This window comes from Dendrobates tinctorius, unplaced genomic scaffold, assembly GCF_039654945.1.
Source record: "Dendrobates tinctorius isolate UK_male_01 unplaced genomic scaffold, ASM3965494v1 ptg000022l, whole genome shotgun sequence".
NCBI lineage: Eukaryota > Metazoa > Chordata > Amphibia > Anura > Dendrobatidae > Dendrobates > Dendrobates tinctorius.
Genome location: NW_027361690.1, coordinates 22103106 through 22127418, shown reverse-complemented (window position 1 = coordinate 22127418; position 24313 = coordinate 22103106). Strand labels below are relative to the sequence as shown.

The 24313-nt window shown below is 43.1% G+C and overlaps 2 protein-coding genes across 2 annotated transcripts in view; one reads left to right on the top strand and one right to left on the bottom strand.

Annotated features, from left to right (window-relative positions):
- The window catches only part of DTWD1 (DTW domain containing 1), a 69922-nt gene extending 48201 nt beyond the window's left edge, over positions 1-21721 (bottom strand). Inside the window, exon 1 of the mRNA XM_073568467.1 lies at positions 21562-21721. The gene's annotated coding sequence lies outside the window, so the exon portion shown is untranslated. The remainder of the gene's footprint in view (positions 1-21561) is intronic.
- A 197-nt stretch (positions 21722-21918) lies between these two features.
- FAM227B (family with sequence similarity 227 member B) overlaps positions 21919-24313 on the top strand; it is a 1066637-nt gene continuing 1064242 nt past the window's right edge. The window contains 1 exon segment of the mRNA XM_073568466.1: positions 21919-22042. Coding sequence (XP_073424567.1) covers positions 22022-22042 — 21 coding nt within the window. The 5' untranslated portion in view covers positions 21919-22021.

Sequence of the window (24313 nt, the reverse complement as noted above, 5' to 3'; positions counted from 1 at the left end):
TGTGATATGACTCTCTGATTTAAGGGAACAAGAATTAAAAGTTTGAAAATTTCCACATTTGTCAAATTTCCATAAATTTTACCACTAAAATGAAGTACAATATGTCATGAAAAAAAAAAGTCTCAAAATCAGTGCGATACATTGAAGCGTTCCAGAGCTATAGCCTCATAAAGTGACACCACGGTCACCGTCAGAATTGTAAAAATTGGCTTGGTCATTAACCCCTTCCTGACATCCGACATACTATCCCGTCCACGGTACCCGGGCCCGTATGACCGTGGACGGGATAGTACGTCTACCGCGATCAGCGGCGCCCACGTGGTGAGCGCCGCTGATCGCGGCCGGGTGTCAGCTGATTATCACAGCTGACACCCGGCACAATGTGTCAGGGGCGGTCACGGACCGCCCCCGACACGTTAACCCCTTGCACACCACGATCAAACACGATCGCGGTGTACCGGGGGTTAAAGGGAAGCATCGGCAGGGAGGGGGCTCCCTCCGTGCTTCCCTGAGCCCCCCACGGCAGCGCAATGTGCAGCGCTGCTGCGGGGGGGCTCCTTTCCTCCAGGCCCCCGAATCCAAGATGGCGACGGGGGCCTTCGGGGGCCTGAGGAAGCTGGCTTCCTCAGTGCCTGCAAAGCGCAGGCATGAGGAAGCCTTCTGCAGTGCCTGTGTCAGATCGCTGATCTGTCACAGTGATCTGTGATGTGACAGATCAGCGATCTGTCACAGGACAGTGATGTCCCACCTGGGACTATTTAATAAAGTAAAAAAAAAAAATAAAAAAAGTGTAAAAATAATTAAAAAAAAACCGCCAAATATATTAGAAAAAAAAAAAAAATATTCCCCCAATAAATCAATTTTTTGGAAATAATAAAAAAAAAAAACAATAAAAGTACACATATTAGGTATCGCCGCGTCCGTAACGACCCGCCCTATAAAACTGTCCCATTAGTTAACCCCTTTAGCGAACCCCTTAAAAAATAAAAATAAAAAACGAAGCAAAAAATAATGATTTATTATCATACCGCCAAACAAAAAGTGTAATAACGCGCGATCAAAAAGAAGCATATAAATATCCATGGTACCGCTGAAAACGTCATCTTGTCCCGCAAAAAACGAGCCGCCACACAGCATCATCAGCGAAAAAATAAAAAAGTTATAGCTCGCTGAATAAAGCGATGCAAAAATAATTATTTTTTATATAAAATAGTTTTCATTGCATAAAACCGACAAAAACATAAAAAAAGACCTAAATGAGGTATCGCTGTAACCGTACTGACCCGAAGAATAAAACCGCTTTATCAATTTTACCGCACGCGGAACGGTGTAAACGCACCCCCCCAAAAGAAATTCATGAAACGCTGGTTTTTGTTCATTCTGCGTCCCAAAAATCGGAATAAAAAGCGATCAAAAAATTCCACGTGCCCGAAAATAGTACCAATAAAAACGTCAACTCGTCCCGCAAAAAATAAGACCTCACATAACTCGGTGGGTCAAAATACGGAAAAATTATAGCTCTCAATATGTGGTGATGCAAAAACTATTTTTACAATAAAAAGCGTCTTTTAGCGTGTGACCGCCGCCAAACATAAAAACCGCCATAAATAGTAAATCAAACCCCCCGTTATCACCCCCTTAGTTAGGGAAAAATAATAAAATAAAAAAAGTGTATTTATTTCCATTTTTCCATTAGGGTTAGGGCTAGGGGTTTGTTGGGGTTCGGGTTGGAGTTAGAATTGGGGGTTTCCACTGTTTGGGCACATCAGGGGCTCTCCAAATGCAACATGGCGTCTGATCTCAATTCCAGCCAATTCTGAGTTGAAAAAGTCAAATGGTGCTCCTTCCCTTCCAAGCTCTGCTATGCGCCCAAACAGTGTTTTACCCCCACATGTAGGGTATCAGCCTACTCAGGACAAATTGCAAAACAATTTTTGGGGTCCAATTTCTCCTGTTACCCTTAGGAAAATAAAAAATTGGGGGCAAAAATATCATTTTTGTGGAAAAAAATGATTTTTTTATTTTCACGTCCGAGTGTTATAAACTTCTGTGAAGCACTTGGGGGTTCAAAGTGCTCACCACACATCTAGATAAGTTCCGTGGGGGGTCTAGTGTCCAAAATGGGGTCACTTGTGGGAAATTTCAATAGTTTAGGTACATCAGGGGCTCTCCAAACGCACATGACACCCGCAGACCATTCCATCAAAGTCTGCATTCCAAAACGTCACTGCTTCCCTTCCGAGCCCCGACGTGTGTCGATACAGTAGTTTTCTCCCACATATGGGGTGTCAGCGTACTCAGGACAAATTGGACAACAACTTTTGGGGGTCCAATTTCTCCTGGTACCCTTGGGAAAATAAAAAAAAAGGTGACTAAAAGATCATGTTTGTGGAAAAAATACGAATTTTTTATTTTCACGCCCGGGCGTTGTAAACTTCTGTGAAGCACTGGGGGGGTCAAAGTGCTCACCACACATCTAGATAAGTTCCTTAGGGGGTCTAGTTTCCAAAATGGTGTCATTTGTGGGGGGGTTCCACTGTTTTGGTACATCAGTAGTTTTCCAAACGCGACATGGTGTCCGATCTCAATTCCAGCCCAAAACGTCAAATGGCGCTGCTTCCCTTCCGAGCTCTGCCATGCGCCCAAATAGTGGTTTACCCCCACATGTGGGGTATCAGCGTACTCAGGACAAATTGCACAATAACTTTTAGGGTCCTGTTACCCCTGGAAAAATAAGAATTGAGGGTGAAAAGATCATTTTTGTGGAAAAAATATGATTTTTTAATTGTATGGCTTTATGTTATAAACTTCTGTGAAGCCCGTGGGGGTTCAAAGTTCTCACCACACATCTAGATAAGTTCCTTAGGGGGTCTAGTTTCCAAAATGGTGTCATTTGTGGGGGGTTTCCACTGTTTTTGTACATCAGGGGTTTTCCAAACGCGACATGGTGTCCGATCTCAATTCCAGCCAAAAACGTCAAATGGCGCTGCTTCCCTTCCGAGCTCTGCCATGCGCCCAAATAGTGGTTTACCCCCACATGTGGGTATCAGCGTACTCAGGACAAATTGCACAATAACTTTTAGGGTCCTGTTACCCTTGGGAAAATAAAAATTGGGGTGAAAAGATCATTTTTGTGGAAAAAATATGATTTTTTAATTGTACCGCTGTACGTTATAAACTTCTGTAAAGCCCTTGTGGGTTCAAAGTTCTCACCACATATCTAGATAAGTTCCTTGGGGGGGTCTAGTTTCCAAAATGGGGTCACTTGTAGGGGGTTTCCACTGTTTAGGTACATCAGGGACTCTCCAAACGTGACATGGCGTCCAATCTGAATTCCAGCCAATTTTGCATTGAAAAAGTCAAACGGCGCTCCTTCCATTCTGAGCTCTGCCATGCGCCGAAACAGTCGTTCCCCCCCACATATCAGGTATCTGCGTACTCAGAACAAATTGCACAATAACTTTTGCAGTTCAATTTCTCCTGTTACCCTTGGTAAAATAAAAAAAATTGAACCTGAAGTATTTTTTTTATGAAAAAAAGTTAGATGTTCATTTTTTTTTAAATATTCAAAAAAATTCCTGTGACGCACCTAAAGGGTTAATAAACTTCTTGAATGTGGTTTTGAGCACCTTAAGGAGTGCAGTTTTTAGAATGGTGTCACTTTTGGGTATTTTCTATCATATAGACCCCTCAAAGTGGCTTCAAATGTGATGTGGTCCTAAAAATAAAATGGTGTTGTAAAAATGAGAAATCGCTGGTCAACTTTTAACCCTTATAACTTCCTAACAAAAAAAAATTTTGGTTCCAAAATTGTGCTGATGTAAAGTAAACATGTGGGAAATGTTAGTTATCAAGTTTTTTGTGTGCCGTATCTCTGTGATTTAAGGGCAAAAAAATTCAAAGTTGGAAAATTGCGAAATTTTCAAAATTTTCACCAAATTTCCGTTTTTCTCACAAATAAACGCAAGTTATTTGAATGAAATTTTACCACTAACATGAAGTACAATATGTCACGAGAAAACAATATCAGAATCACCGGGATCCATGGAAGCGTTCCAGAGTTATGACCTCATAAAGGTACAGTGGTCAGAATTGTAAAAATTGGCCCGTCATGAACGTGCAAATCACCCTTGGGGGTGAAGGGGTTAAGTACCAAATTGGCTCTGTCACTAAGGGGTTAGATTGGTGAAAGGTGTGGGAGATTGTTTTTTTTTAAAATAAACTATTTTTTTCTATGTGATGCGCCAATTCTGGAGTGACTGCAGGCTTGTATTTTTAGGCTGGGAAGGGCCCAATAACCAGGGACCTTCCCAGCCTGACAATATAAACCCGCAGATGGAAAAATACCTTGGCTGGAAAAATAGGTGGGACCCTACGTCATTTTTTTTTAAATGATTTATTTATTAGGTTTAATTAGGCTAAACAACCTTTAGTGCCACATGAAAGGCACTAAAGGGTGAACGTTTATTAAATGTAGGGGGATGTGAAATGATATCTTTTCGGGATAGCTATATATTTATATACTAGCTGAAGAGCCCGGTGTTGCCCGTGCATAGTAACTAACTGTGGTTATAACAAATTATTAAGATTATATTGCACATAAAACATTTCACATCATATATTCAACACTACAGATTTGGCACACAAGTAAATTTTTTTAAACACAATATTAACCCTTTAACGACTGCCGATATGAGTTTTAATGGCAGCAGTTAAGGGGCTTTATTCCTCCTGCACCTCATGCTCCTTTTTACACAGCCTCCTCCTGCACCTCATGCTCCTCCTTTATACACAGCATTTTTCTGCAGCACAGCGTTTCTCCTTTATAGTCGCCTCCTCCGGCAGCACCTCACACTCCTCTTCCATATACAATTGGAATTGCTTGATTCCGAGAGAAATTGCACTAATTGCAATAAAGCATATCGTATACACAGCCTACTTCTTCTGCAGCACCACATAGCAATTCCTGTAATGAGCACAGCTGTGTAATCCTTGAGGCTCCTCCCTTTCCCTTGACGTCATGCCTCACAGGAGCAGCTCCATTCTAGACACGACGGAGCTAGATATGGCCTGTGCCTGCCATGCACTGATACTCTGAAGGCGGGAGCCCTGATTATAGCTCGCAGCGGCTGGGAAGTCGCGGCCGGTGAGTTTTGCAGGGTGGCTTCCGAGGTGAATGTGTCTCCGCCCCTGTGTGCTAACAACGTGGGCCGTGTGGATGGGGCTTTGCGTGTGGAGTGAGTGTGGCTATGCAGAGTGGGAGGGGCTATGTAGAGTGGGCATGGCTTGAGTTGATACATACATGTAATGATAAACCTGAGGCAAAAAAGTCCTGACCAGAATTCTTATTTTTATTGATATGACCAGTCAAACAGTACCGACGTTTCAGCCACCAGGGGTTTTTATCCAGGTATTTATCTACCTTGATAAAGGCCCCTGGTGGCCGAAACGTCGGTACTGCTTGACTGGTCATATCAATAAAAATAAGAATTCTGATCAAGACTTCGACTTTTTTGCCTCAGCTTTATCATTACATATATTTTGGCTTTTTCCTGACTGCAACTCAATTGTTGATTTCTATCCTCTTCAACTATATTATATTTGATACATACACAGTCACACACAAACATACACTAAGCTTTATATATATAGATAAGGGCGGCACGGTGGCTCAGTGGTTAGCACTGCAAACTTGCAGCGCTGTGGTCCTGGGTTCAAATACCACCAAGGACAACATCTGAAAGGAATTTGTATGTTCTCCCCGTGTTTGCGTGGGTTTCCTCGGGTACTCCGGTTTCTTCCCACACTCCAAAGACATACTGATGGGGCTCACAATCTAAATTGCCTATCAGGGACAGTGTCAATAATGTCTGTAAAGTGCTGTGGAATTAATGGTGCTATATAAATGAGTGAAATAAATTAATCTATTCTATCTATATCTGTATATAACATTGCTTTGTTAGAAATCTAGCTTTCAATGGATTAGACAGTATGTAAGAACTGATGCTAAAAACGTATTACATAAGGACACTAGTTAAGAAAAATCGTATTGTACTTCCATGACACTAGTCCTACTTTTCTGGATCAACATCACACCAATTTTTTTTTATACGCTACTGTGACTCCAGCCTTACACTGTGTCATTGCTTCCACATCGTCCAGCAAACACTTGTATAATCTGGAAGGTGTTAACCTGCAGAAGACGACCGAAGTGGCACTGATACAAGACGAAGACGGCAGCTAGTAAATATGAGACTAGGGGCAGGGAACTTCGATTTCTTGCACCACTCCAGCAGTAAAATAGAAAAAAATGCTGAAGTGGTGCTTTAAGACGCTAAGTTTTCCTAGGCAAAGCCACTTCAGTAAGAAATTGGCAGTCTTTTTTCATGAAGCAGCTTCGCTGGTGGTTTTGCTGCTATTAACACTATAACTACTGAGCGGAAGCCACCCGATGAGTGAACATGGTCCTTTTTTTAACCGCTTCACGGTTACCAAACTCTGCTGTACAGCAATGTCATTTTTACAATGTCCTTTATGTTCAGCCGTGCTTTTTCAAACAGATTCAAGACGGAATTCACATGAAAAAAGACGTTTTATTAACGTATCCCAAAATTGTTTTAAACACATTCCCAATCATTTTTTGCCTAAAGCTGTATACATGTGAGTGTACTGTAGTGAAGTGTGTTAACCCCTTCATGACAAAAAATATTAGCAGGGGTATATCTACCAATGACGAGATGTGTATTTTGTAGCAGATTGGTACGGACCAGTTTAACTAAAACTTAACTTTTAATCAACCTTTAAAAACATAAATCAACAAAAAGTGCCATACAAAGTGCTCGTGCTGAAGTGATTAAAAAATTGTTCAATGCCGCCTGAAATCACCCATATAGAACAATGGGGCACTCGTTATATCATTTTATACCTTGTTTACAACAGCCTCCTAGTGTTGCATACGTATCAGGCCTCAGTCCCTAAATAAAGATATAATGAAGAATGGCCTATAGCCCCACATATAAATTGTCCTTTTATGGTTATTGCTGTTTTCTAGGCTCTAATACAGTCCGTATAGGACATTAATATAAACAGAAAGTGAGCCACTGTACATATATCAAACACCCTCAGAAAGGAAATGTATAGAGTCTCCTTAAGATTACTGACCACAAATCACCTTTCTAGAGTATGAATAGATCATGATGTACTTATCTCAGATATCGTTGCTTTCCATGGTGATACCCGAATACTGCTCACAGCTAGGGGGCTCCACATATCAGCGAATCGCTGGGAAGCTCGATTCCCTCTGTATATCTCCCAACGCGTTTCATCTACCACAAATTCATCAGGGGAGTAGTGGCATATGGTCCAGTGGCATTGCGCGCCATATCGCGCTCTCATTATCATTTATATACTTTCAGAAATCCCGCGGTCTATCCCTATTTCCGGACGCCGGGGTTGGCACTTCCGGTTTCCATCTTACTCAGGCCCCTAGACTCTTCTCCTGCCCCACTTCCTGGGCATGTCTAAGGGACGAAAACGTCACATCCGGTGACGCGTATTGACCAAATCATATGCCCCACTTCCTGGGTTCGTCTGGATATCGATAGCGTCACGTCCGGTATAAACAGCGATGTAAACACATCGCATTCATGTGACTCGCCCGTGCCCATAACAACCAGACGCTATTGTGCATATCTATATAGCGTTAGGCATCTCCTTCTATAGAGTAGGGCTCGGGCTGGAAAAATTATACATCTATTCCCATTTAGATATAACAAATATCGGTGGCTTAGAGACGTGTATAATTACAAGAAATCAGCAAAAACATTTTCTGTTTTTTGCTGATAACCCAAACAAGGGACATTTTCAGTGCATTCCTAAGTCCAAAATTTTTTTTACACCATATTCAAGATAAAAAACGTATGATTAAACTTTCCAGAAAAAATAGTCAATTGATTAATAGATGTTGCATGGTATATACTGGGCACCACGGACCTTTTTGGGAAGGATAGAGAAGGGTGCTCACTAGAACTTACCCTATTATACCCTCTCTATATGTCACCTACCTAACGCGGAGGTTGGCACCCTAATTCCTGCGCAAGTGGCGCCCCCACTCATCGGCGGCTCTCCCTATACTTTGATGGCCCTATTAAAGTACTCCCTACAAGAAGGAAGAATAGGTGAGAAGTTCATTAAGTCCCTTGGGATGTACTGTTCGTAGTGAGAAGATCCAGAAAGTTTCTCTCTGAAGGATTCGCTTATCCCAATCTCCTCCTCTTTGATTTTTTGGGACTTTTTCAATGCCTATGAAACTGACAGCCTTAACATCCCCGTTGTGGGCCTGGTTGATGTGATTCGCCACTGGTGTGTCTCGTTTGTTTATGATGTCCCTGTGGTGCTCTCCCACTCTCACTCTAAGCTCTCTCTTGGTTTTACCAACATATTCTAAACTGCATCTACATGTAATCTTATACACAACTCCAACCGATCTACAATTGATAAACTGTTGTATGGGAAAAGTTCTTTTTGTGACACTACTGCGAAAATTAGTGTCCTGTGTAATTGATGCACAGTATTTGCAGTTGCCACATTTATAACACCCTTTGGGTTGGGTACCCAGCCAGGTAGGCCTAGTATTAGTGTTTAGGGAAAAATGGCTACGGACTAGTCTATCCTTGATGGAACGACCTTTCCTGAACGTAATTTGTGGGGTACCAGGTATAATTCCTAGAAGGTCTTGATCCATGAGGAGAATTGGCCAATGCCGTTTCATAATTTCCCTCAAGTCATTGGATCCATTGGAATATTTTGTTATAAATCTGATCGTTCCTTCGTCTGTGTTTTTCTGTTTTGGGATTAATAGCTCTTTTCTATCCCTGACTATAGTGGTCTTAAATGCCTCCTTGAGGATATCATCAGGATATCCACGCTCCAAAAACCGAGATCTCAAATCATCGGCTTGTTCTCTGAAATCTCTGTGGTTAGAGCAGTTTCTTTTCATTCGTAAATACTGCCCCTTTGGGATGCCTCTTCTAAGTGGGGCTGGGTGACTAGACATCAGCATTGAAAGAGGAGAGAATGGTCGGTTGATAACTAAAACCTTTAGAAAACCCACCTCCTCAAATTCTCTGCTGAGATGGGATTCTAGTCACCCAGCCCCACTTAGAAGAGGCATCCCAAAGGGGCAGTATTTACGAATGAAAAGAAACTGCTCTAACCACAGAGATTTCAGAGAACAAGCCGATGATTTGAGATCTCGGTTTTTGGAGCGTGGATATCCTGATGATATCCTCAAGGAGGCATTTAAGACCACTATAGTCAGGGATAGAAAAGAGCTATTAATCCCAAAACAGAAAAACACAGACGAAGGAACGATCAGATTTATAACAAAATATTCCAATGGATCCAATGACTTGAGGGAAATTATGAAACGGCATTGGCCATTTCTCCTCATGGATCAAGACCTTCTAGGAATTATACCTGGTACCCCACAAATTACGTTCAGGAAAGGTCGTTCCATCAAGGATAGACTAGTCCGTAGCCATTTTTCCCTAAACACTAATACTAGGCCTACCTGGCTGGGTACCCAACCCAAAGGGTGTTATAAATGTGGCAACTGCAAATACTGTGCATCAATTACACAGGACACTAATTTTCGCAGTAGTGTCACAAAAAGAACTTTTCCCATACAACAGTTTATCAATTGTAGATCGGTTGGAGTTGTGTATAAGATTACCTGTAGATGCAGTTTAGAATATGTTGGTAAAACCAAGAGAGAGCTTAGAGTGAGAGTGGGAGAGCACCACAGGGACATCATAAACAAACGAGACACACCAGTGGCGAATCACATCAACCAGGCCCACAACGGGGATGTTAAGGCTGTCAGTTTCATAGGCATTGAAAAAGTCCCAAAAAATCAAAGAGGAGGAGATTGGGATAAGCGAATCCTTCAGAGAGAAACTTTCTGGATCTTCTCACTACGAACAGTACATCCCAAGGGACTTAATGAACTTCTCACCTATTCTTCCTTCTTGTAGGGAGTACTTTAATAGGGCCATCAAAGTATAGGGAGAGCCGCCGTTGAGTGGGGGCGCCACTTGCGCAGGAATTAGGGTGCCAACCTCCGCGTTAGGTAGGTGACATATAGAGAGGGTATAATAGGGTAAGATCTAGTGAGCACCCTTCTCTATCCTTCCCAAAAAGGTCCGTGGTGCCCAGTATATACCATGCAACATCTATTAATCAATTGACTATTTTTTCTGGAAAGTTTAATCATACGTTTTTTATCTTGAATATGGTGTAAAAAAATTTTTGGACTTAGGAATGCACTGAAAATGTCCCTTGTTTGGGTTATCAGCAAAAAACAGAAAATGTTTTTGCTGATTTCTTGTAATTATACACGTCTCTAAGCCACCGATATTTGTTATATCTAAATGGGAATAGATGTATAATTTTTCCAGCCCGAGCCCTACTCTATAGAAGGAGATGCCTAACGCTATATAGATATGCACAATAGCGTCTGGTTGTTATGGGCACGGGCGAGTCACATAAATGCGATGTGTTTACATCGCTGTTTATACCGGACGTGACGCTATCGATATCCAGACGAACCCAGGAAGTGGGGCACATGATCTGGTCAATACGCGTCACCGGATGTGACGTTTTCGTCCCTTAGACATGCCCAGGAAGTGGGGCAGGAGAAGAGTCTAGGGGCCTGAGTAAGATGGAAACCGGAAGTGCCAACCCCGGCGTCCGGAAATAGGGATAGACCGCGGGATTTCTGAAAGTATATAAATGATAATGAGAGCGCGATATGGCGCGCAATGCCACTGGACCATATGCCACTACTCCCCTGATGAATTTGTGGTAGATGAAACGCGTTGGGAGATATACAGAGGGAATCGAGCTTCCCAGCGATTCTCTGATACGTGGAGCCCCCTAGCTGTGAGCAGTATTCGGGTATCACCATGGAAAGAAACGATATCTGAGATAAGTACATCATGATCTATTCATACTCTAGAAAGGTGATTTGTGGTCAGTAATCTTAAGGAGACTCTATACATTTCCTTTCTGAGGGTGTTTGATATATGTACAGTGGCTCACTTTCTGTTTATATTAATGTCCTATACGGACTGTATTAGAGCCTAGAAAACAGCAATAACCATAAAAGGACAATTTATATGTGGGGCTATAGGCCATTCTTCATTATATCTGTATTTAGGGACTGAGGCCCGATACGTATGCAACACTAGGAGGCTGTTGTAAACAAGGTACAAAATGATATAACGAGTGCCCCATTGTTCTATATGGGTGATTTCAGGCGGCATTGAACAATTTTTTAATCACTTCAGCACGAGCACTTTGTATGGCACTTTTTGTTGATTTATGTTTTTAAAGGTTAATTAAAAGTTAAGTTTTAGTTAAACTGGTCCGTACCAATCTGCTACAAAATAACCCCTTCATGACCCAGCCTATTTGGCCTTAATGACCTGGCCATTTTTTGCAATTCTGACCAATGTCCCTTTATGAGGTAATAACTCAGGAACGCTTCAACGCATCCTAGCGATTCCGAAATTGTTTTTTCGTGACATATTGTGCTTCATGTTAGTGGTAAATTTAGTTCGATAATTTTTGCGTTTGTGAAAAAAAACAGAAATTTGGCGAAAATTTAGAAAATTTTGAATTTTTATTCTGTTAAACCAGAGAGTTATGTGACACAAAATAGTTAATAAATAACATTTCCCACATGTCTACTTTACATCAGAACAATTTTGGAAACTTTTTTTTTTGTTAGGAAGTTATAAGGGTTAAAAGTTGACCAGCGATTTCTCATTTTTACAACAAAATTTACAAAACCATTTTTTTTTTAGGCACCACCTCACATTTGAAGTCACTTTGAGGGGTCTATATGGCAGAAAATACCCAAAAGTGACACCATTCTAAAAACTGCACCCCTCAAGCTACTCAAAACTACATTCAAGAAGATTATTAACCATTCAGGTGCTTCACAGGAACTAAAGCAACGTGGAAGGAAAAAATGGACATTTTAATTTTTCCAACAAAAATTTTCTTTTAGCATCAGTTTTTTCACATGGGTAACAGGATAAAATGGATCCTAAAATTTGTTAGGCAACGTCTCCTGAGTACACCGATACCTCATATGTGATCATAAACCACTGTTTGGGCGCACGGTAGGGCTCAGAAGGGAAGGAGCGCCATTTGCCTTTTTGAATGGAAAATATGCTTGAATATTTAGCGGTTGCCATGTTGCGTTTGGAGAGCCACTGTGCGCCTAAACATTGGAACTCCCCCACAATTGACCCCATTTTGGAAACTAGACCCTCCAAGGAACTTATCTAGATGCATAGTGAGCACTTTCAACCCCCAGGTGCTTCACAAATTGATCCGTAAAAAAAAAAAAAAGTACTTTTTTTTTCCACAAAAATTTTATTTAGCCTCAGTTTTTTCATTTTCACATGGGCAACAGGATAAAATGGATCCTAAAATTTGTTGGGCAATTTCTCCTGAGTACACCGATACTTCATATATGGTCATAAACCACTGTTTGGGCGCACGGCAGGGCCCGGAAGGGAAGGAGCGCCATTTGACTTTTTGATTGTAAAATTAGCTCCAATTGTTAGCGGACACCATGTCACATTTGGAGAGTCCCTGTGTGCCTAAACATTGGAGCTCCCCCACAAGTGACCCCATTTTGGAAACTAGACCCCCGCAGGAACTTATCTAGATGTGTGGTGAGCACTTTGAACCCCCAAGTGCTTCACAGAAGTTTATAACGCAGAGCAGTGAAAATAAAAAATCATTTTTTTTTGCTCAAAAATGATTTTTTAGCCCGCTATTTCTTATTTTCACAAGGCTAACAGGAGAAACTGAACCACAAACCACAACCACAGTTGTTGTGCAATTTGTCCTGAGTACACCGATACCCCATATGTGGGGGGGACCCACTGTTTGGGAGCATGGGAGAGCTCAGAAGGGAAGGAGCGCCATTTTGGAATGCAGACTTTGATGGAATGTTCTGCGGGCGTCATGTTGCGTATGCAGAGCCCCTAATGTGCCTAATCAGTAGAAACCCCAACAAGTGACCCCATTTTCTAAACCAGAACCCTCAAGGAGCTTATCTAAATGTGTGGTGAGCACTCTGAACCCCCAAGTGCTTCACAGAAGTTTATAAACGCAGAGCCATGAAAATAAAAAATTATTTTTTTTTCCCCAAAAATTATCTTTTAGCCCGCTATTTTTTATTTTCCCAAAGGTAACAGGATAAATTTGACCCCAAAAGTTGTTGTCCAGTTTGTCCTGAGTACGCTGGTACCCCATATGTGGGGGGGAAACCACTGTTTGGGCGCACGGCAGGGCTCAGAAGGGAAGGAGCGTCATTTGACTTTTTGAATGGAAAATTAGCTCCAATCGTTAGCAGACACCATGTCGTGTTTACTGAGCCCCTGTGTGCGTAAATTTTGGAGCTCCCCCACAAATGACCCCATTTTGGAAACTAGACCCCCTAAGGAACTTATCTAGATGCATAGTGAGCACTTTGAACCCCCAGGTGCTTCACAGAAGTTTATAACGCAGAGCCGTGAAAATAAAAAATATTTTTTTCCTCAAAAAATGATTTTTAGTCCACTATTTTTATTTTCACAAGGGTAACAGGATAAATTGGACCCCAAAAGTTGTTGCCCAGTGTGTCCTGAGTACGCTGGTACCCCATATGTGGGGGGGGACCACCGTTTGGGCACACGTTGGGGCTCGGAAGGGAAGTAGTGACGTTTTGAAATGCCGACTTAATGGAATAGTCTGTGGGCGTCATGTTACGTTTGCAGAGCCCTTGATGTACCTAAACGGTGCAAACCCCCCCCACACATGACCCCATTTTGGAAACTGGACCACCCAAGGAACTAATCTAAATGTGAGGTGAGCACTTTGAACCCCCAAGTGCTTCACAGAAGTTTATAACGCAGAGCCGTGAAAATAAAAAATAGTTTTTTTTCCACAAAAATAATTATTTTAGCCCGAATTTTTCCTTAGTACGCTGATACCCCATAAGTGGGGGTAAACCACTGTTTGGGCACATGTCGGGGCTCGAAATGGAGTGAGCACTGTTTGACTTTTTGAACGCGAAATTGGCTGGAGTAAATGGTGGCGACATGTCGCGTTTGGAGACCCCGTGATGTGCCTAAACAGTAGAAACCCCTCAATTCTATCTCCAACCCTAACCCCAATCTCAACCCTAATCATAACCCTAACCACAACCCTAACCCACCACACCCCTAACCCTAATCCCAACCACAACCCTAACCCAACACACCCCCTAACCCTAATCCCAACTCCAACCCACCCCTAATCATAATCCCAACCCTAACCCTATTTCTAACCCTAACCCCAACCCTAACCCTAACCATAATGGAAAAAAATATATATATATTTTCTTTATTTTATTATTTGTCCCTACCTTTGGGGGTGATAAGGGGGGGCGGTGATTTACTTTTTTTTTATTTTGATCACTGTGAAAGTTTATCATAGTGATCAAAATAAATGAATGAATCTGCAGCGTTGCAGATTCGATTCGGAGCACTGCGCATGCGCCCGCCATCTTCCAAGATGGCGGCGCCCATGATGCTGGTCGGCGGTACACCGTGACCTTTCAGTGACCCCGGTCACCCAACCCGCAGGGGGGCAATCAATTCACGACGCACATAGGCATCATGGGTCATATTGGCACGACTTTTCATGACGCCTACGTGGCATCAAAGGTCGGGAAGGGGTTAATATACTTACCAATCACCGTCTTCCTTGATTTCCAGTGCCGCAGTGGTCTACTTCTAGGTCTTGTGACTTCTATTCCAACCCAAATTGGGGTCTGTGTGTGAGCTGGAAGTGGCTTTTTACAATGTAAGGCTATGAGATGTCAGAATGAGGAGGCATTGTAGACTTACATTGTTAGGCCAAGTTCACACGTTCAGTATTTGGTCAGTATTTTACATCAGGATTTGTAAGCCAAAACCAGGAGAGGAACAATCAGAGGAAAAGTATAATAGAGACACGTCACCACTTCAGGATTTATCACCCACTCCTGGTTTTGGCTTACAGATACTGAGGTAAATTACTGACCAAATACTGAATGAGACGTGTGAACGTGGCCTAAGAGAGACTTCTGGCTGACACATAGAGAGACCTGTGTGATCCAGTAAGTTGGGATATCAGTCATGTGACCCAGAAGAGGACCATAGCTGGAAACCGAGGAAAACGGTGATTGGCGAGTATATTACCGAACTTGCTCTACAGTACATACACATTAACATAGGTTTAAGAAATAAGAAAATGGGATTGCTTCTTTAACCTCTTCACCCCAATCATGTTTTCACCTTCCCGACCAGGCTCTGTTCACAGCATATTTATGGCCTCCATTGAATGGACATTTTGGGTGTATGTTAACCCCATCCCATCCTGTTTTCACCTTCATGACCAGGCCAATCTTTTCAATTCTGAACAGTGTCACTTTATGAGGTAATAACTCTGGAACGCTTCAATGGATCCCACTGATTCTGAGAATCTTTTCTCGTGACATATTGTACTTCATGATAGTGGTACAATTTGTGCGACACAACTTGTGTTTGATGATGAAAATATTGGAAATTTGGTGAAAATTTAGCAATTTTCAAACTTAATTTTATGCCCTTAATTAGTTATGTCATGCAAAATAGTTAAACACATTTCCCACACGTCTGCTTTACATCAGCACAATTTTTGAAACAATTGTTTTTTGTTACGAAGTTAGAAGGGTTAAAAGTTGGCCAGCGATCGCTGACAAACAGGCAATCCATGCATGTGTTGCTTGTGTCCACCACAGGAAAATATGCAGCCGCAGGTGCGTAATCATATTAGCAGAGCACTACAAGTTACTCTAACACCCAAGCATGCTTGCTCAACACTAATTAGCGTCTCTCACGCTGGGAAGAGGGGTGTCAGATCTGGCTCTGAGCTCACAGGCCACCATCCCTGGGTGAACCCGCGGCCATATTTCAGCTCGCAATCACCATGGAGACCATGGGCACAACGAGATCGAAATCGTGTTGTGCTGCTAGGAGCAGAGAGGGAGTGTAGCAATATGTTATATGTTAATGTGGCCTCTAGGGGTCTCACTACTTTGATGTGTGTAATATAGAGTGTAAGAACGTGTTGGTTAGTTGTTGTTAGCAGACATCTTGTAATGGAGGAATGTATCACAAGTCTCATGTAATAAACAAGCCTGGAGTTTTCTAAGGAGTTTGATCCTTGACCGGAAATACATAACAGAACATGGTGGCAGCTGAGCACAGAACCTGCAAATCCTCAGAGCTTGTGTGAGGCTGGGACTGTACAGAGGATCACAGAGAATCACAGCACCTGTAAATACAGACTCCATGACATTACTGCAAAATGGAGACTGGTCTGAGGCCCCCTCAGGGACTGGATGTGACTTCATGTAATTTGTCCCAGACTTGGAGACATTGGAAGGAAGAGTTTACACTGTATGTGGATCTCACAGTGGCCCCCACTGATGACAAGCAAAAAGTGAAGCTGTTTTATTACCTTATTGGGGAAAATGGCAGAGAATTAGCCCACACCTTACTCCCACACACAGACAATCTCCTTCTAGCAGATATTGTGCAGGCATTTGATAAACACTGTGACCTAAAGAAGAACGAGACAGTGGAAAGATATAACTTTTTCACAAGACATCAGGAGGATGGTGAAAATGTGGACAGATATCTGACAGAGCTGAGGAGGTTGGCAACAACATGTGGTTTTTGGAGAGATCAGGGACAGTCTAATCAAAGACAAAATGGTGTGTGGCATAAGAGACAGTCATCTCAAAGAAAGATTACTGAGAGAGGAAGACATGACTTTAGAGAAATGCATGCAAATCTGCAGGGCTGCTCAACTGACAAAACACAGCCTGAAGATGATGGCAGGCACCAGTGATGATAAGGTACATGCAGTATCTATGAAAGGAAAGACAAGACCAAGCTCCCCTATAAGCACTGTCCACTGTAAGTATTGTGGGAAAAGACATGAGAGAGACAAAACCAAGTGTTCAGCATATGGTGAAACCTGCAGATTGTTTGGAAAGAAGAATCATTTCTCAGCTGTCTGCAGGCAAGGAACAGGCAAACAGTACAGACAGCTCCACACTGTGACACCAGACACTGACAGTGCAGAGGACATTACATGGCTACAACTACAGCCAGCAGCAGAGAAAGTCAATGTAGTCAGGAAGTCAGTAGGCAAGGATGCCAAGCAGCTTTATGCAACATTCTTGTTGGATGAGAAGTCCATTAGATTTCAGCTGGATTGAGGAGCAAGCTGCAATGTAATTCCATCTGCTCTGCTGAACAAACAGGTTTCTATTGAGCCAACTGACAAGGTACTGGTGATCTACAACAAAAGTGTTCTGAAACCGATGGGGACATGTAAGCTCAAAATACGGAACCCATGTAACAGAAAGAGTTATAGAGTTGAATTTACCGTGTGGCGTGGTGGTAACCATGTACCATTATTGGGAGTAAAAGCTGTTCAGGCAATGGACTTCATAAAAGTACAGTCTCAGAATATTATGTCTGTTGAAGTTTCCCAGGATATACCAAATCCCAAACTAAATGCAGAGGACAACTTGGATATTCAGAAAATAAAAACGAAGTATGCTGATTTATTTGAAGGTGATGGGTGCTTTGAAGGTAATTATAGGCTAGAAATTGACAACACCGTGCAGCCTACCAGATTACCTACAAGGAGAGTGCCTGTAGCTTTAATGCAACCGCTGAAAGTAGAACTGCAAGATTTACAGAGAAGAGGCATGATAGCACCACTCCATAGGAGCACAGATTGGATCAGCAGTTTGGTCATAGTGCAGAATCCATCTGGCAAGTTAAGAATATGCATTGATCCTAAGCCACTCAACAAGGCGCTGAAAAGAAATCATTACACCATGCCGACATTAGATGATGTTTATCAAAAGCTAAAATATTTTCTGTATGTGATGTGAAAAATGGATTTTGGCATGTGGCACTGACTGAAGAATCAAGTTTATTGACATTTTCTTCACCATTTGGACGTTTTAAATGGCTGAGAATGACCATGGGACTAAAACCTGTTCCAGAGGTGTTCCAGCAGACATTAATGCAGGCTTTGGAAGGACTTCCTGGAGTGAAGACAATAGCAGATGATATACTAATAGTGGGAGAAGGTGAAGATATGGAAACTGCAATCAAGGATCACGATCAGAAGATGATACAATTTTTGGACAGATGCAGAGCAAAACACATAAAGCTGAACTTGGACAAATTCAAACTGAAAATGACAGAAGTGGCTTATATTGGACATCGACTGACTTCAAACGGTGTAAAAGTGGATCCCGAAAAGGTGAGAGCAATACAAGATTTGCCTACCCCTACTGATGTTTGTGGAATACAACGATTTTTGGGCATGGTAAATTATCTCTCCAAATTTTGCAATCATCTGTCAGACATGTGTGAGCCACTGAGACCGCTAACCCACAAAGATGTGCTCTGGGACGGACGGAAATCCAGGAGACTGCTTTCCAATCAGTAAAGAAAGCTATTGCAGATGCAGCAACCCTAAAGTATTTCGATCCAGATCAAGAAGTAGTGGTACAATATGATGCTTCAGAAAAAGGCCTTGGAGCTACATTAATGCAGAACAAACAGCCACTCACATTTGCAAGCAGAGCCCTTACAACAACAGAGCAGGGATATGCTCAGATTGACAAGGAACTACTGGCTGTGGTATTTGGGTTGGAGAAGTTTCACCAATACACCTTTGGTCGACGGGTAAGAGTACAGTCGGATCACAAACCTTTGGAGAGCATTACAAAGAAACCACTACTGAATGCCCCAAAGAGACTACAGCGCATGCAGTTACGACTTCAGAAATATGATTTTGACATCGGGTACTGTCCAGGAAAAGTCTTACTGATTGCAGATACGCTAAGCAGAGCTTACCTTCCTATCACAAATGATGAGGAGAAAGACATTGAAACCATCAATATGTGTAACTATCTTGCTGTGTCAAAAGAAAATTTGATGAAAATCCAGACTTTCACAGAGAAGAATAAAAGTCTCCAGAGTTTAAAGACTGTCATCTTGCAGGGCTGGCCAAAATACAAGCAACATGCTCCAAGGGAAGTTTCACCATTCTTCCACAAAAGAGATGAATTGTCAGTGCAGCAAGGAATCATCTTTAAAGGAGACAGGGCGGTTATACCAGAAGTTCTCAGAAGAGACATACTGAAAACATTGCACTCTTCTCACTTAGGCATGGAAGGATGTCTACGTCGAGCGCGAGAATCTGTTTATTGGCCAGGTATGAATGACCACATTAAAAATTATATAGCACAATGTGAAATATGTGCATCCTGCAGTGATAAGCAACCAAAGGAGACATTGCAACCACATGAAATTCCACATAGGCCATGGTCAAAATTAGGAACGGACTTGTTCACATGGAATGACAAAGACTACCTGATTACAGTGGACTATTTCTCTAACTTCTGGGAGGTTGATTTGTTGCAGGACACAAGGGCGGGAACAGTGATTAAAAAACTCAAGGCCCATTTTGCCAGGTATGGCATTCCAAATGTCGTTTTCTTGGACAATGCGGCGCAGTTTACTTCGGAAGAGTTCAAAACCTTCAGCAAGAAATGGAAATTTGAACAGCAGACGTCTTCTCCCAGATATCCTCAGAGTAATGGGAAAGCAGAGTCAGCAGTAAATCAGCCAAAAGACTCATGTAGAAAGCAAAACAAGCAGGTACTGATGTATATCTGTCTATACTGGATCATAGAAACACACCCACCCACCGGCACAGAGGCTCATGAGTAGGCGGCATACAAAGACACTCTTACCAACTGCTAGTCATCTGTTAAAGCCAAAGTTGCTCGGAAACAGCAAAGCTAAATTACAGAAGAATCAAGATAGGCAAGCTTTCTATTACAATAAATCTGCAAAGGATCTGCCTGAGCTCCAGAGAAATGACAACATTCGGCTGCAGCCAAGCAGCACGTTTGACAAACACTGGCAAAAGGCAAAAGTTGTCCAGAAACTAGGACATTGGTCCTACGCAATTCTAACAGAGGAAGGAAGAAGACTAAGGAGAAATCGGAGATATCTGAGGAAATCACAAGAAAGAGATAATTCATTTTCATGGCCTTTTGAGCAGTATCCTGACACCCAAGACAACGAGGCAGCAAGTACAAGTACCAACAGTGACAGCTGACCATCAGGGTGAGGATTCTGGCCAGAGACCGACAATATCAGAAGGCATATTACCAGAATCAGAAGAACTACCAGATGTAGGCAGTGACACATCTTATGTTACTAGAGCTGGCAGAATTATCAGAAAGCCGGCGCACCTCAAGGATTATATCTAACTGGACTTATTATGTTATAGCTCTAACTTGGTCATGGTATACGTTGTTTATTAATTTTATTGTTCTTTCAGTTAAAAGAGAAAGGATGTAGCAATATGTTATATGTTGATGTGGCCTCTAGGGGTCTCACTACTTTGATGTGTGTACTATAGAGGGTAAGAACTTGTTGTTAGCAGACATCTTGTAATGGAGGAATGTATCACAAGTCTCATGTAATAAACAAGCCTTGAGATATCCAAGGAGTGTGATCCTTGACCGGAAATACATAACAGAACAGGGAGCTCCCTCTGTGATGCCCCTTGATGTTGTTGTCCCTATTCCTAACAGCATCAGAGGGGTCAAACCTAACACCGATCGTGGGCGTTGCTGTAGGGTGTCAGCTCTCATATAGAATTGACACCTGCCTTTGATCGTGGCGGCGCTCAGCATGAGCCCGCACAGTCATCACGCTGTATGTACATGGCGGTTTGCAGGAACGCATGTCGTGAAGGAGCAGGTTAATCAGTGCTGGATCCTACCTGTTCTTTTAAAATTGCAGTGTTGTAGCCCAGAAGAAGCATATTTGATAAATATTAGGTTTAGAGTCCCACCATAGAGAAGTCGCCTTGCCGTGGTTGATGGTCACACATGAATTGCCAATTTGTGCGCCAAGTACCTTCATTCTAGAAGTATATTCTATATTGCAATAATGCAGCGTCACATATTCAATGTTTGCATCTTAGTGCTGCTTTATTCTATGCTTTTTATATTGGGCAGTCATCGCAGCTTGCACCTGTTCACATTTGCTTCATTATGTTAGGAGATGCTGGTTAGGTTTGCTTTTCTATGTACGTTGGCACAGATTGGGGACACAATATCAGGTGCGCCATGTAACTAGTGAGTGACCGTGGAATTTCGGGTAAGTTTGGGTTCACGGTGACCGTGGTAGCACAATACGACGGTGTTCGCGGCCATTGTTGCGGTTTAGCAGCACCATGTCGCCGTGTAGCTCTCACTCATCCATATTTGTGTCTTCTGAGATGAATGTCATACATTTTATTAATAATCTGCACACTTCTGGCAGCTGAGGTTACTGACAAGACCCCGCCATTACACTGCACAATGTCCCTGCACGTTACCTGAGCGTCCAGTCACAGGCTCCTGTGCACGGCAGACATGTCACCCAGCTTCTTCTCAGAGCCTCGGACCAGTGACTGCCGCCAGCTTCTGCAGGTTGCACACAGGAAGAAGCCGCATGGGCTGCTGGGAGGCGTCTGCGGCGCTGCTGAGGTGACGGTGCCTGTGACGTCGGTGTACGGTCCGGGGACCTCACAGGCTGCAGCCCCTGCCGGGATTCATGACAGAGGCATAACAAACACAGGCCCTGGGAACACAAAGCTAAGGCACAGTGTCTCCTGGGTCGGGGACACAATTAAATGTGACACCACTCAATGCAGGAAACTGTTGCCTATGGCAACGATAAACAGAGGTCAGTGGCGGCTCTGAGGAGAGCGCTGAGGAGAGCTCCGTGTGTGTGAGTGCAAAGGGACCGAGGCTACCGCCGCCGTGCCCGGATTCCTGCGCCATCTCCAGTCAGTAATGTTTCCTGCTGTCACACGTGTATGTAGAAATGCTTTGTGTAACACTGCTGCCATTATGTGTCATCTATATATTGCCAAATAATCTCTAAATGTTTCTACTGACTGACAACTAGTAAGCGCTGATGTGGTGGCACTAATCTACCTTCCATGCCCCTAGTGTTACGCTCTCCAGCCGCTTCCGCTTAGGCTACTTTGAAACCTGCCATTTTATGCGGCCCCCGTATCGCCGTGATTTTCACGGTCTCCCGCAAAAACGGGCCGCAAAAATCCTCGGATCCCCGTTTTTCCCTCTTATAACAAATAACAGGGAAAAAACGGTGATCCACAAATACGATGCACCGCAAAAATGGCTCAACGTTGCTTTTGCTGCACCATTGAAATGCATTGCATGCTGCGATTGTCACCGATTTTCGGATCGGACTCTTCAATGCAAGTCTATGGGTGCGAGAAAAAATCGGATTACAAGCGGACCAGATGTGTCACTTGCGATAAAATCGCACCTGGTGTCCTTTACAAAAAGCCGGCAATTCATTTAGCAATACAGTAAAATCACACTGACAGGTTAAATAAAGAAACGAAAGAATAGATATAGACACATAGAATATATATATATATATATATATACACATATGTGGCGCCCCTGAGGGTTCAGTCGCCACAGAGGTACTGCACTTCCTCCTGAGGTGTGGTACCCCACTATCCAGGTAAGGTGGAGACACCTGACCACACTCCAACACCTGCATCCCACACCACAAAGTAGTGTAGCAAAGCACCTTCGGCGGCTCCCTGCTTGGAGTGTAGCATAGCACCCCTTGGTGGCTCCCTGCTTGGAACACGAAACGTGCTGGGAGGTGGGTGGAGTTAGATTACATAAAAAAGTGGGAAGAGTTGAGGTCAGTCAGTCAGTCATTCATTCAGTCAGTGAGTGAGGATGTAAAAGGACAGAGAGTGAGACAGAAGATCCCCGGGAGAGGGATTGAAGAAGGAAGTGCTGCAGCAGGCCACAGTGATCTGGGTCTGCTGGCACAGGAAAGAGACCGAGAAAGGAAGCTTGATTCTCCATTGGAAAGAAGGATTAGCACGGAATGTGAGGAGAATAAGAGAACAAGGAACAGGGTTAGAGGAGAACCCTTTTCAAGTTTTAAGCGCAAGGCCGGGGTCCGGTCCCCGAGGTTGTACGGATACTAATGGTCCTGCAGCAGACACCGGAGGAATAGAAGTAGTGACCACTTTATTCCCACCTAAGACTTGGGGGCACAACAGCAACATAATAGTGAGCTGGGACTTAGTAGCAAGGAGTCCCCGAAGCAGGCTACAGCTGTCTGCCGTACAAGTAGAGTTCATAGGAACATCTGACAGGAGGAACTCCATTGTAACTCAGTACTAGGAGTACTTAATTCAAAGGCGCTATAAGAGGAGATGTTCAGAAAAGGCACATATGTTGGCGGAGTGTTGGAAAGGAGTACTTCATCTTGCCTAGAAGTTGGCTGAGCTCCTGACCCGGAGGACACGGATGTGGGCACCTGTACCTGCAGCAGACTGTGAGTAAAGCTCAGGAACTACATGCCCTGGTGTCCTCCACTTATTCCTGCGCCAACCTGCCCAGCACTGCTACTTCCCTTGCGCCCGACACTACACCATCTACGTGTCACTTCACCTACTCTGCCCTGGGACTACAGCCCTGCCTGTGGAGGGCTATAACATCATTGCTGCACCACACCATCTGTCCCAGAGGATCTGTCTGCAGCGTCGGCTTACATCTCCATTGCCGAACACCACAGGTGGCGTCACGAATCACTTATAAACTTTCATCACCATACGCACACTGCAACAACTCCTTTTACAGTGGGCGCCCAGGGCCACGTCCCAGCTGCCGTGACATGTCCCATTGAAGCTCATCGGGCCCGGTACCGAGTACCCCACAGCCCTGGGAGGGCGACCCACATGTCATAGAGACATATATATATATAAATGTATATTTATAATTCGTACAGTTCTTCATAGCTGAATAGCCGCTGAAACATTTGCCGGCTTTTGTAAAATCATTCCCCAACCCGACATGAAATGACACATGGTTTACATACAGTTAACCATTTCTTTTCATGTTTTTTTTTATATGTCTATCACTAGTAATTAGATGAGGGTTCGTGTGGAAAATTTTGGAGTTGTAGGTGTTAATTTAAGGGGTTAATTCGTTGTAAAAAATTTCGGGGACTCCCTGCAGCCTCAGTGACGTCAGCGGGAGCCCCGCAATTTTTTACAACGAATATATATATATGTGTCTATGACA